We start from the raw sequence: 14,368 nt of genomic DNA, 5'->3' as shown, positions 1-14,368 counted from the left end.
TAGAGCATAAACAGTAGTGTATAGGATCTCCAGATGCATTTGAGATATCAAAAAAGTACTCCAGAGTGTTGTTCAGCATGGGGGTGAGTAGAAAATGAAGGCTAATCATGTTTTGGGTGTACTATTCCTTTAAGAGGTTGTGTCTTAGTTTAGCCCCAGAAGGACTGTTTGATGGTCCTACCTCCAGCGCAGACTTGGAGGATGTCTTTTCTCTCCTGCTCTACGGCGCTTGTCTGTCAGGCAACACGGATCCACCGCTGTAATCCTTCCATCTCCCAAAATTACCCTCCAGAAACGATGCAGGGCCAGCTGTAGCCTCTCCACACTCTGTCTCCCTGATAGACTTCTCCATTGTACCACTGTCCCCCCCTCCCATCCACCAGCAGCTTCTCCCCCATATTCAGAGTGGCCATCTGCCTGGCAGAGTTATCTCATACTGATGTCCTCCTACGACAGTTAGCCTCTATAAGTAGCCCAGGCCAACCATAGCCTCTCCTTGCTCTGACACCGTTTCTCCAGCTGGCTTTTTCAATCTACCACTGTGGTTTCGTAGCTCTAGAGGAGGACAGGGCTGGACGCCTCGTCTCGGTTCTCGTTCTCTCTGCCGGTGTTCTCGCACTGATACCTAGCTGTTCCCTATCTCCAGAACACTGTCTGTTAGAATCTGGTGAACCCAGGGATGCCAACCGCTTGTTTAGCTTTCAAAAGTTAAAAAAGAACCGCGTGTTGCTCAGTAGGATCCCAGTCCCTCATCTTTTCTGGGAAATTGTCTCTGGCCCTTCCCCAGCAAGTAAGCATTTAAAATATTTAGTTTGTGAGGGCTAGATTTGCCCACTACCTCTTGTTTTGTTTTCTACCCCTACAAGAGGAATTGGGACATCACTACCCTCACAGGAACATGGGTTATGGGGTAGATTGGGATTGGCCCCTATATAGACCAAGTACAAACAACATCATAGGTAGATTCAGCAGCAGTCTTCTACTGTTGCTTTGTTCTTGTTTCTGTTTGTAAAGAATTGGGATCTTCTTTTTCCACGATGCTCTAATAGGAGGTTCTGGGAAGGATTGACTAGAACTTAGAGTTTTAGATTGGTTTATTCCGTTATCTGTTAGTCTTCAATCCCACTGAGCTGTTTGCTTTATGACAAAGCACTGCAGGAATATCGAGCTTCAGTCAGTAGTCAGCGTCTGGCTTTCTGGTACTTCTTTGATTCTGCCAGCAGATGGCGCCACCTCTGTTTACGTTTGGAATTCTATTTAGGCTAAAAAACAACAACAATGAGGAGAGATTCCAGTCAATGAGTCGATGCAATCAGCTGGTTTTAGATAGAAAACTTTGAATCAATCTGACTGGATGATCTGGTGAACTGGAAAGTGACCTGAGATGACATGATGTGAATTGGAGCTATAGAAATAAACTGAATAGAATGATTGGTGTATATAACCTTATTCTATCAGGATCAAATGTTTTTCACTATTTTTTGTAAGGTGTGAAAACGTGACTGAGCTCCTTTAAAAGGTCAGTTTGCAGCTGTAGAAATTAATTTTTTTCTTTTATCATTTCACCTACAAAGAGTTCACTGTTTTATTAATATAAATAAATAAAATATATATACCTGATATACTGTATATATATATATAGTTTATTCTTCCTAATGCACCTTTTCCCTCCTTGTTTGCACCTTCTTTTATTACTATGCCAATATGTGACGAGTGAATTTCTCCGCTGTGAGATCAATAAAGCTTATCTAATCTAATCTATTTAAACTTAACTCCTAATTTTATGCTTTATTTTGATTCTCTTTAGGACTAAAAAACTGTTGGCAGGCCGGATTTGGCTCACAGATCTTGATTTTGACACATATGTTGTATATCAATAAAAAAAAAGACACTTGTGTCAGGATATTAGTATGAGAATGGAAGAAAAAAGGACAGAGAACAATGCTGCAAAGCTTCTGGTTTAGAGCAGCTAGGTTGAGGGTTCCACTCCCAGTAGAGTCTCCCTGGTACATGGTGGGCTGTATGTGAGTGTGTCTGGTTGCCCTGCAGTGACCCAGTGACCCCTCCAGGGTGTGTCCTGCCCTTTCACTCATAAACTGCAGGAGATAGGCACCTCTGAAGTGTCAGAGGATGGATGAAGGGCAGAAAACATTTCCTGGATTAATCAACACTAATCAACAATTGTTCATTTTCTTTTTTTATATATATTACTGTCGTTAAAATTCAGGCTGCAGTTCTTCCTGACTTTTTTCCAATCATATTTCAATAAGTTCTTCTTTTTTTGTCTGAATGAATCTCTAAGAACGAACCAATCTTAACTTTTCTGTTTCTCTGTTTTTTCCATATTTTGTCTCCTGATAATAAACCAGTTTAACCACTTTACAATGATTCATTCTGAACAACCATAAAACCATTTGAACCCATGAGCCGCCTGCTTTCTGATGTTGCTGTTTTTCTCTTCCTGTTCACCTGTTGTTTTTATTTAGGGACGCTGAGCCGGCGCAGGTGAGCGCGCGCCCCTGAAGCAGGTTTTTACGCACGGCTCAGCAGGTTTGCGCGCGGCCTTTGGCCTCTGCTCGTGTTCTTAGCGCGTGTTTTACAGCCGCAGCAGCAGTGAAACATTAGCCTGGACTCACCCTGATGTAGCAGCAGCAGATGAGCAGCAGCGGCAGCACGAAGCCCAGCATCAGGATGGACACCTTGTAGGGGCGCCGCGACGCCCCGGAGCCGATCTCCCAGCAGAATGTTTTGTTGGGGGCGCTGGGGTGGCTGGTGAGCACGTAGCTCTGAGCCACCGGCACCGAGCACAGCAGCGACATGCTCCAAATGACGCACAGCCCCACCAGCGCTTTCCTGCGGCTCCGGACGCACGCGGAGCTCTTGGAGCGCACCACGGCGATGTAACGGTCCACGGACATGGCCACGAGCGTCAGGATGCTGACCAGCATGCTGACCGTGGTGAAGAAGTGTCCGAACTTGCAGAGGAAGGCTCCGAATACCCACTCTGGTAAGGAGTAGATGGTCGCGTGGAGCGGGACGCAGAAGAGGAGGAAGAGCAGATCCGCCACGCTCAGGTTGACGATGAAGATGTTGGTGGGACTGAGCGCGCGCGCACCGCCGCTGGGCTTCACCCTGCCGATCACCAGCATCACCAGGGAGTTACCGAGCACTCCGATCACGAAGATCAGCCCGAACACCACCGGCACGATCACCACCTCCGCTCCGGGCTCCCCGGAGGTCTGGTTGCTCTCCTGGACCTCAGACCAGCGAGAGGACTCGTTTCCCGGATGCAGCATGCTGGAGCTCCGCGGGGCCAGCTGGGTGGGGGGGTCAGAGCAGGGGGGGGACCAGGTCCATGATCAGGATCCAACACGTCCGGCTGCAAAGTCCAAACTCTGAGAACTGCTGGAAAGCTGGTCTGGTCACCCGATCGGAGCAGATCTGCTTCCAGTCTGAGGCTTTCAGAGTAAAAGGTTCTGATTCTGCGGAGCTAACTCACTGCTTGGTCTTTTGGTTCCGTGGAATCACTGAAGGGATCCACCTTGATCCACTGGAAACTCTAAAACACGTCATTATAGAACAACATTACCTGAAGAGAACTTTAAAGGCCAGAATATAACCCACCGGATCAGACTGCAGGGATTTAAACTCTTTTCACTCAGTTTGAGGCGAACCAGCGGCCCACAGCATGATGGAGCCGCAGACATGGAGAAGGTTCCTGTGGTTCTGCCCCGTTCTCCTGCGCTCTGTGGAAGCTTTTATTTTGTTAGTCGTAGTTCTTACTTCCGGTTCATCTTCCAGTCTTTGCTTCTAATAAAGTGATAATTGATCAGAGTTCAGAGGATGAATGAGGCCCAAACAGACGCTGGTTTATGGGTCGATCTGAGGGAAACTCAGGGTCAGAACAACCTCAGCTGCTTTACACATTTTACACGTTTTATTTTTAGTCCTTATGGAGATTATTTTCTGGTTCTTAAAGCTCAGACATAATTCTAGGTTGATGAAACAAACTGGACCTGAATGTCCTTCTTTATAGTATAGAAAATCTCTTTATTGTCCCACAATCTGCAAATTTACAGCAGCAGAAAGATTATTGAAAATGGTCACACAAATGAGGACCTTAGAACAATAAAATAGTGAAGAGTTAAAAGATAAACAATAAAATCCTGTAAAGTGTTTTAACAATATAAACCTGGAGAATAAATAACCAATATGCAGCTATGGACATTTTTACAGTAATGGAAATTTGAAAATAGCAGCAACATCAGAGATGTGCAGAATGACAGCAGCAGGTTATTTAAATGACTAAGGTAGAAATCATTACATTTGATTTGATTGGTTCCCGCTGGTTGGAACCTTTATTCCACTCTGGATTAAATCAGTCTTTGTTCACTTTACAATAAAAAAGAAACAAAAATTAAAAAGAAACAGTCATGGTTGCTAACGGCGGTAAAAGCTGCTGAAGGGTAGACCTGTTTGAATTCACAGCCAAAACTCTTCTCTCCTTATTTTCAAGGACTTCTAAGGATCCATTCCAGGTAGGCCGCGTCCTTGGAGGATCCAGCCCAGGAATTCCAACTGAGCCGATATTCAATCCAGGTTTGAGTCACAGCCAAACGGGAACAGACCAGTTGAAGCTACTGGGGCATTAAAAAGCGGAGAGAGAATAAAGTTATGAGTGGAACTTGAAAAATATTCCAGCATGAGAGAATAGAAATAGAATCAAGTAGAAAGAGGAAAAGACGTCCCCATGTGATCCTTCAGCCCAAACATCTAGCAGCACCAATAGAGAAAACAGCTCAGGATAACCAAACTGTTTAGGATGAGCTATTAGAAAGTTGGAGCCACAGTTTCGCCAAGATAGAACCAATGAGACGAGGAATCATTTTCTGTGGTTTTTTCCATTCCTCTAATTCCTTATCCACTTTACAGAACTAAATTAACTCTCAGTAAATTTAATTTCAAATGCGTAGTAATACTAAAAATGGATGTTTTAAATTTACAGTGGCTTAAAAATGTTTGGTTATCTACGGAGAGGTGGGCAGGCTCCAGTGGTACCGTGGTTCTTTGTTTATTTTGTTTTAACTAATTAATCCTTAAAGGGAAATTTTGATTTCATATTTTAATGCCAGTGTGTCCACAGTTATCAAAGAGATTGTTTTGTTGGTTTGATTTAATAAAGTTATGGATTTTCATTTTAGAATGCATTAACGAAAGAACGGAAATGAAGTTGTGATACAGTTGGGAAATATATTTTAATTTTATTTATTCATTTATTTATTTGACAGGGACAGTGTACATTAAAAAAAAAATCTTGGAAACCAAGTCCAGTGAATATTTTTTTGAATTTTTATCGAATACATTAAAAAGCATTCCTGCAAAAATGCAGCAGAATTAGCCAAAAGGCTATTTTTCATCTGTTCTCCCTGGACAGATCTTAAAATTGTCTACCTAAAAAAACACAACAGTAAGCATTCTACAAAGAAAAATACAAATATAAAAAGAAATAAAAGCAGCTATAACTCCTAAAAACTGATTTAAAAAATACAGAATAAGTGTTCGCTGGACTACAGAGGTTCATAAAATAGAATAAAACATTATGACCTTTACTCCTACATTATAGTTTTAGCCTGGCGACAAGAACAATCACTGCCATGAGGCCTGAAACCAAATAACTCTTTGTTTTAATGCTGAAAAAAGAAAAAATCAGGATGGATGCTTGGAGTCAGACATTAGACCTAAAAAATCCATCTGAGAACATTTCTCCACAGGAAGATGTGATTGGCGCCTCATGTTGGTTTCCAGCAGGAAAGGCCCTTGGAGCCCGCTGTGTCCATCATGCAGGGAGAACCTGTGTGGGCTTTCCTTCCACGGCTAACAGGAAGTTAACATGATTAACTCAGATGTGCTCAAGATGACAGAAGGTGATCGGAGGCTGTGTTTACAGATGGTGGAGTTCATTTCCTGTCTAATGCTTTATGATATCAGAGGAAGTTGATATGACCGCCTGCGTTGATGTGCTTCATCAGTTGAGACAGAGATTGCTGAAGAATCCCAGCAGCAATGATTGTTTTATTTGGCACAAAAATAGAAACAGTGTCTTTTTCTAGATGAAAACCTTTCCAACTTCATCCTTCCATCCATCAAGCAGCTGGTCAACATTCATCATCCCACTCCTGATGGTCCAGATCACTTCAATTCATTCTGAGGGGAAAAGGAGGAGAGGAAGAGGAGGTGCAAAGTGGAGGAGGAGAGGAGGAGGTTGTTAAAGTTCGATGATGGAGAAGTTTTGTTAAAAATCTCTGCAGAGATCCAAATATTTAGTTTCTATCTGCAGGATTTTATGATGAACAGATTGTCGGATCAGTTTCTTCATAAGTGACTCTCAGAGCTAAAACTCCTATAATTAGACTGATCTAAGCTGAACATTAGAGGAAAATAAAGGCTGAACATGATGAGAATGATCAATTATCGGCTTTTTGTCGGGATATTGCTGAATCTGTATGGGTCTATATTTCCTAATAATAAATTAAAAGAGTTATGCAACAATCATGATCTAGATGTGAAAGAACCAAACCTAAAAATAACTTTGCTAAAATCAGAAAGGCTTGAAAGAATCTCTCCCGTCCTGCAGGACTAAATGCAGGTGGAGTTGTTTTTAACAGGCTGTGTCAGCGCAGCAGGGCGCGGCTGCTGATCATAAAGTTAAGACGTTTAAACTGAGCAATGTCTCTAGGACTGCATCACACAGCATGGAGCAAATTATCCCTCCTGATATTTATCACGTCTCAAAGACCCGATTCTGACCTTTTCAACTCCAAAAATAAATCCAGTTTGAGCAACTTCTGCAAGAGTTTCTAAATTAGATAAATGTTTCTAGAGTGGGTTGGTGCCTTTATTATTGTAAGTAAAAAACATGTTTGTTAATTTAAATTATTTTCAAAAAATTGCAACCCAGAAATAAACCCTTTAAAGATTTAATAAATTAAAATAAGTGAAAATAACTTAATTTTCATTTTTTAAAAATATTTTTTGTTTAAATTACAATTTTATTTGTTAAAGAAAATTTTTATATTTGTTAATTTATCTTTTTTTTCAGAAAGGGTTTCTACACTAATGGATTCCTTTCAGATTGAATTTTAGAGATCACATTCTCAGTTCTCACTGTTGGCCAATAAAAATGTTGCTAACATTAGATTAGATTAGATTAGATTAGATTAGATTAGATTAGATTAGATGAGCTTTATTGATCTCACAGCGGAGAAATTCATTCGTCACATATTGGCATAGTACTTAAAAAAGGTGCATTAAGAATAAGCAATATATATACAGTATATTAAGATAAATCCATGCATGCAAACAGAAATGCTTCTTTAACCTTCATCCAGAGGAAAGCCTGACCTACAAGTAAAGATATTTGATCTTTAAAAGGCATTTTGTAAAGAATGCAATTCATAAAGTCATAGTCCTTCCAAAAAAAAAAGTTATTAAACAATCTACTGGAGTTTGTTTCTGAGTTTGAAGACGTTTTGCTTCCCATCCAGGAAGCTTGGAGCATTGCAGGCTAACAAAGAACCAAACGACCCCCATTCTAAAGGGGTGGACCCGTTGGTCCGGTTCAGTTTTTATGATTTCAAAATATAAACAAGGCTTTGTTTGGCTACTAGCTAAACGCTATTTTTGACATTTTAAATTGAAAAAAACTTCTTTAAACTTGACAACAAAGTCCAGTGGATTGATTTTAACTTTTTCTTTTGGAACAATTCAAAAAGCTTAATCTGAGAAAAAAAGTTGAATATCTGAAAAAGAAAAAACAATTAAAACATTTCTTTTTAAAACAAAATATAAAATATAAGGTAAACATGAAGAGAAAATAGACCAAATAGGAAAAGCAAATTTAAACATTTATTTTTGTTGAAAAAAACGAAATCTAAGAAAACAGCAAAATTATTCAAAGAACTTTATTTTGCTTAAAAAGGGATTTTTATTTTCAGTTCTCAAAATATGTTTTTGTTTCAGATTTCCATTCACAAAACAGCAATAACGCAACAATGATGGAACAAAATTCCAATATCTGTCGAAGCATCTTAATGCTGATGTTGGATTTGATGCGACCTTTGCCTTCCTTCCACCCCCTCATCAGGGAGACCAGCATATAGCAGCGGCAGAACTTCTCTTCGGTGCCAGAGTGTTAAGCTAGTTATGGTTAGCAAGCCAGAGCCAACCTGCGTGTCTGATTTCCTGACTCCTCTGAAGATCTGACTTCTGAACCTAACCAGTTTTGTCCTCTCTGCCTCCTAGGAAGAACCTGACTGTCTCCTGGAGCTCTGGAAGAGTTTCTCATCAGAAACCTGTCTGCCTGCTCTCCGAAGCAAACCCAAAGATCAAACTGTCTGAACCTGTCTGCCAGTTCTCTAGGAGAGAACTTGGAGAACCTCAAGGTCTGAACACCAACTAGTCTGAAGTCAAGCCCTGCCGATGCCTAGCCCTCTGCCGACCCTCCGTCCCTGGACCCTCCTGGTTCCCTCCCTCAGACGCTCAGCCTGAAGCACTGAACAAGTGTACCCTGTGTGACCAGTCTGTTTCCAGTCTAATATCTTGTCTGTTTTTTCCATTAAACAGTTGAACTTTTATTCTGACTCCGTGGTGTTCTGCATTTGGGCTAGAAACTCTACCCGCCCTGATCATTAATGGCCGCCGGGCCTTCTTTGCTCCCTCATCCTGGATTCCAGATATTATGGAAGTGTCTTTAGTTCCTCATTTCATGGGAGGGTTACAGTCACATCAGATCATCCTGGGGGCCTTGCCACCATATTCTCAGACTCCGACTGTAAAATATTGACCCTTTGTTCAGTAGCGTTTGGTTAGATGGGGTTAGGACAAGGCTTAGTGTTAGTTCCGTGTTGATTCTATGGCCTGTCTCTGTAAAGTGACTTGAAATGTATTTTCTTTGGAATTGGTTCTATATAAAGAAACTGAACTTCACAGTTTGTAGTTTATGCGAACATTTCCAAAGTTCCTGCTACAGCCTCTGATTCATCCTAATGACGAGAAGGAATTCCTGAAGAGTTTGGTGTGATGATGTGTTGCTTTTCCAGCCTTATTTTGGTCCTTTCCTTTGTACGTCTGCCAGGGGAGGTGTCTCCAGGGTGGGGTCGGGGGCTTGCTTGGTCATATCCACTGAGCTGTGTGCAGTACCTTTCTCTTTTCTGCAAGGTGTGATCAGAGGTTGTTTTCCACCAGCTTCTTATTAGCGGAGCTCAGACTAGATGAAGTTGTCAGACTGTTGGCGTTTCCAGGGTGGTAAACCCGACAGAGTCACAAATTCAGCTCCTTGTTTTCTCTTTGGTTCAGCTCTTATCTCTCGTCTCTCGGATATTTTTGGGACTTGTCTCCGGGGACTGAGCCTACTTCCTTTCCCTGCAGAGATTCCTCCATATGGACCCAGCCATAGTGTTGCTAAGCTACTGTTAGAAGTCAGAACCTTCTTCTACTCACTCCCTTCTGTCATGGTTTCGGTTGTGTTTAGGTTTTATCTTTGAGTTTAAATGGTTATATTTCCATTTTGTAGTTATTTTTGATTGTATTTGAGTTCTTAGGTATTTCTTGTTTGCCTTTTTGTGTCAGTCTCCTTCTTCTAGCTCCCTTCTAGACTCCTCTGTCCACACCTGCTCCCAATCTGCTGATTAGCCTGCTCTTTGTTTCTCTCTCCCTTATATGCACCTCCTGCTCAGTCACTGTTGCTGGTTTGTCCTCATTTCTTTGCCCTCTTGTTGGGAGTGGATTTATATTTTATGGATTTTTGCTTCTGTACCTGTTTGTTCTTAAATCTGCAAGAAACCGCTTTAGCTTCTGTCGCTGCATTTAGGGTCCTCTTCAAAACTCCTCCCAACCTGAATATTTCTCTTTTTTGTCTGCTTTACTGACCCGATAATTGCCCTGACCTTATCTGGATCTCCAGTTGCTGCTGTAAAATAAAGTCTTTAAAACTGTAACTCTGTCTCTGTGGTTGCTGCCTACAGTGAGAGGATATAGTATCAGACCGACTGTTCATGGAAAAAGGGCGTCATCATATTCATGCACAAGCAAATAAATTTTACACAAACGTTATTACATAAAGATAAAGGGTGGATAAATGTGTTCATCTATGGAAAAATTGAAGATAGAAATGTGTCACTGATAAATGTGTGTGCAGCAAACACAGATGAGCCTGAATCCATTAAGTCATTGTTTAATGTAATACCAAAGCACAGTTCCGGGATATTGCTGTTGGGTGGGGAGTTTAATTATGTTCTGCTAGAAATCATGGACCTGTTCCCTGCCCCCAAATCCCCGCTATATAGAATGAATAAGATCCTCAAATCAGACTATAGGGGTGGATATTGTGGACATATGGAGAAGCTGTCCATATGTATTCCACTCTGATATAAACTATTTCTTTGTCTAAAAATCCAATCCACAAAGAACAGTAGAACATATCTAGACACTAATATGTCTAGCTCCGCTCACATACATCTGGGAACCCGCCATGGGAATTGCCTTTACTGAAGGCTGGGCCTTATCAAAACTCCTTGCATATGATTGGATAAGCCACTTGTCTGTCATCTTTATCGACGTGCTATTTCAACCACTCACACCGAAGCTAACCCGTGACGCTGTGAGAGGAGGAGCCATTTGGTAGATCAAGCTCTTGCCAAATCCGGTCGGGAGAAGGGCGAAAACGTCGTTTCCACCAACAAAAGCCTTCAAAGCCGTTCTCTGATGTTCTTTTAATGAAACAATATCAGATAGATTGGACAACACAGAAGAAATAGCAGCTTCAATGCTAACGCTTGCTTCCTCAATGCGAGCCGCCATTGTTGTTGGAATCTCACGGTCGCTTCTCCACTCCAGGACACAGGAAATCACTTTCAATGAGCGGGTTCCCAGATGTATGTGAGTGGAGCTGGGCGGAGGGAGACATGCATCTGGCTGTTGTCAGGTTAATTAACTGCCTGGGTAGGAAAAAAATCCAATATGTTGTTATGGACTAAGGTGCAGACAAAAAATTATTTCGTAAACTAACTTGGCTCAAATGTATGGATTAAAGGTAAAGAGTTTGTTATACTCCAGCAGCAGCGTGTCGCAGTGAGCTTGTCGCAGATATATTTCTGGTCTGCGCTGTTATTCTCACCGCCGCAATGACAGAGGGCCAATCAGGAACTAGCTAGGATAGTGGGCGTCCGTGTGTCGGTTTGACGAGCTGTTCGCCGTCTACAGCCCTTCATCCAACGCCGGACGACACACAGTTCCCCCCTGAGTGTTCCCCAAAGACTGACCATGACGCTGCGTGTTTTGGCTTCGGGTGCAAACCAACAGACCATCGCTCAGAGCTACAAACTAGCGTCCTGCACGGTGTCTGGGATAGAGTCCGAGGTGAGCCAGGCGCTGTGGGCGGAGCTACAGCCAGAGTTTCTGCCATTACGAACCAAACAGGAAACACGTATAGTATAGAGTGGATGGTGAATTGACCAATCAGAGGCCTCCTGTCTACAAGAGGTGCAGCAGAGTGTCTGCAGAAGGGGGCGGGGCATATCTGCGTTCACTGCGTCACACGCAGACGGCCTGGTTTATGAGCATAAACCAGCCTTAAATTAAAAGTAAATTTATGATTAATTAGCAAATACTTAAAAGAGCTACTTTAATACAGTAAGGAATAATTTATACTTAGTTACTTTACGTCTCTGCAGCAGTGAAAATTTATCTGGGTTAGATTTCCCACTTTGTAGCATAGGATGATTTTAGCATCTATGTTAAACTAAAAACTGAAGAGAAAATGCGACGATTAATTTAAAACTTACATTTAAGCAAAGAAAGTCATGAAATCGTTATTTTCAATTTAAAATAGTTTATCTACATTTCAGTCACGGTTTAGATATTTTTAATTCAACCAGTCTTCACTTCGTTTATTTAAAACATTGATAGGCAACATTTTTATAATTTGTTCTGAAAAGTAATAAAATAAATGGACACATGTTCGTTTTTGAACTTCTTTATTGAAGCATAGCTTCCTTCAGCGAGCATCACCTCAATGAGCCCCTCAGCCTTTAGTTGGCGGCGAGGATCTGATCCACCCATCCTCTCAGCTCAGTGACGCGGGCGTAGACGGCCGGGGTGCTGGTGGAGCAGCGGCTGCTCCCCCAGGACACGATACCCACCAGGGTCCAGGCTCCGTCCTTCTCACAGACCAGAGGACCACCAGAGTCGCCCTGAAGCACAGCAGAAATGATCAGCATGAAAGGATTCAATCAGGTGAGACAGGTAGGTGGGCGGGGCTTCACCATGCAGGAGGTAGCTCCAGCTCCTCCGGCGCAGATCATGACATCAGAGATTTTGTTGCCCCAGTGCGACTTGCAGTCGTCGTTGGACAGCAGAGGCAAAGCGGCTTGCTGCAGGTTGTTGGGAGTACTGGGAGCTGCAGGAGGAGAAGCAAAGGTTAGCATCACAAACAAAGGCTAACTGCTATTTAAGGCTGTTTCTAAATTATAAAAATCCCACCATTGTAGCGGGTGAGACCCCATCCAGAGGTCACGCAGGTGGAGCCAGGGGCGAAGTTATCAGAGGACTCAGCGAGGCAGACAGGGGACACGTTGGCGCCCAGGCGGGCGGGGGAGGCCAGCTTGATGAGGGCTATATCATTGTTGATGGTGTAGGAGTTCCACTTGGGGTGAGTGAACACCTGAGGGGACCGAGGCGCTTAAATCGAGGCCTGGAGCTTTGTTTGTAAATTAGCTGAAGGCTTGGGCTCACCTTGGCAGGCTTCAGCACCTGGATATCCTCACTGGAGGAGGAACCTTTGTTGTGCTCTCCAGCGACGACCCGGTGGTAGGTCCTGATAGAGAGCAGAACCAGAACAAAACATTCAATCCATCATCGAAAAACTACAAACCATCAATTAAAGCTACGCCTCATGTTTGCATTTGATCGACTACAGTAGAAGCTGAATATAAAAATAAAATAAAAACAGCAGATCTAACTGGACTGCTTTCATTCATTGATGAACATTTCTTGTTGGCGTTTAAAAAAATAACAGCCCTGGTTTTATTTCTGGGATGGTTGTTGGTTCAAACCTACCTGACGTTACAGTGGGCGGCGGTCACCACCCAGTTCTCGTTTATGAGGGACCCTCCGCAGAAGTGGAAGCCGGTGGATTGCTGCAGAGACAGAAGCAATGGTCAGGCTCTGAGGAAGAGGAGGAAGACGATTCTCTATGTCTCTGCTGACTCACCTGCAGGGACACCTGCCAGGGCCAGGAGTGAGGTACGGCCTCCTCGCCGTTCACGATGCGGGCATAGCCGGTCACTTGGGGGGGGATGGCAGGAACGCCGCAGCCTGAGTAAAGAAGATCAATTAGAACCTGAAGGATGTTTTAGTCATTCAATCACCCTTTATCTAAACATGGCCGACCTACAGGAGGCCAGATTAATAGTTTCACAGCTCAAAATTTTAGTTTTATATAAATCTGCTGCTGAGTCTGCAGGGAAACCTTTGGGGTCCTAACAGGTTGGTCTGTGCTCTCTGCTGACCTCTGCTGACCATCTTAAAACACTGCATTCAATAACATTAAGAATCCTTTTTATACATTATAAACCATTATAATCATTTTACAGGTAAAGTAAAGCTCCAGTTTTCAGTGAACTGAGTTTAAATTCAAACCAGAGTCTGACCGTAGGCGGTGCTGAGGAACGCAAAGCAGGCAATGATCCAGAGGAAGGCCATGGTGAGGAAGATGATGATGATGGCCATTCAGAGCTGAGGTTTTATGCAGATGGTCAAAACCAACCGGCCAATCAGAGCAGCCTCTGCTGTCAGCTGCTTATCAGAGCGCAGGCAGAAGCTTTGTTCTCATGGGTCACACTCCCTGACATGAAGCTCTCTGATTGGCTCCCATGCATCACAACCGCTTTACCTTCATGGTCGTTCAGAAACTGGACAGCAACATTTCTTTAATCTAGAAAATCTGACAATAAAACAATTATTAGTAAAGATTGAGATCTGAAATCTCCCTCTGAGCAGATAGAACCAGATTTAATTTAACTAATGACATGAAGGTTTTTCCATATAATAACTTCTACTTCTAAGGAACATTGATTTATTTTTTTATAATAATGGTCTAAGATTTTTTCTTTATCTCATTTAGTCTAAATTTGAGCTTCATTTCTAGTTCATTGTCAGAAAATGAGTGAAACTGCTGTAAAGAGTTTGCAGAAACTATTATGACATCAGAAATTATATTAAAAAACAATCTTGTTCCTAAAGTATATAGAAGCTCAAAATGTCCCAAAAAATAATTGAATGTAACATGAAATAAATAATAAAAATGCAACAC

The 14,368-nt window shown here is 42.3% G+C and overlaps 2 protein-coding genes across 2 annotated transcripts in view; both read right to left on the bottom strand.

Annotated features, from left to right (window-relative positions):
- Positions 1-3,296, bottom strand: part of LOC107096257 (galanin receptor type 1-like) — a 28,584-nt gene extending 25,288 nt beyond the window's left edge. Inside the window, exon 1 of the mRNA XM_015392837.1 lies at positions 2,637-3,296. Coding sequence (XP_015248323.1) covers positions 2,637-3,296 — 660 coding nt within the window. The remainder of the gene's footprint in view (positions 1-2,636) is intronic.
- An 8,737-nt stretch (positions 3,297-12,033) lies between these two features.
- On the bottom strand, positions 12,034-13,768 carry LOC107096265 (chymotrypsin B-like). The gene is made up of 7 exons (XM_015392846.1): positions 13,707-13,768; positions 13,268-13,371; positions 13,114-13,193; positions 12,790-12,871; positions 12,538-12,718; positions 12,321-12,454; positions 12,034-12,248 (listed from the first exon to the last, which is right to left on the bottom strand). The coding sequence occupies exons 1-7, from the start codon at positions 13,756-13,758 to the stop codon at positions 12,087-12,089; spliced, it is 795 nt and encodes a 264-aa protein (XP_015248332.1). The 5' UTR covers positions 13,759-13,768; the 3' UTR covers positions 12,034-12,086.
- Positions 13,769-14,368: the final 600 nt, after the last annotated feature.

The sequence above is a fragment of the Cyprinodon variegatus genome, unplaced genomic scaffold (genome assembly GCF_000732505.1).
Source record: "Cyprinodon variegatus isolate N-32 unplaced genomic scaffold, C_variegatus-1.0 Scaffold609, whole genome shotgun sequence".
NCBI classification, from domain to species: Eukaryota; Metazoa; Chordata; class Actinopteri; order Cyprinodontiformes; family Cyprinodontidae; genus Cyprinodon; species Cyprinodon variegatus.
The sequence above is the reverse complement of the archived record's forward strand: the minus strand, read 5'-3'. Positions and strand labels throughout refer to the sequence as shown.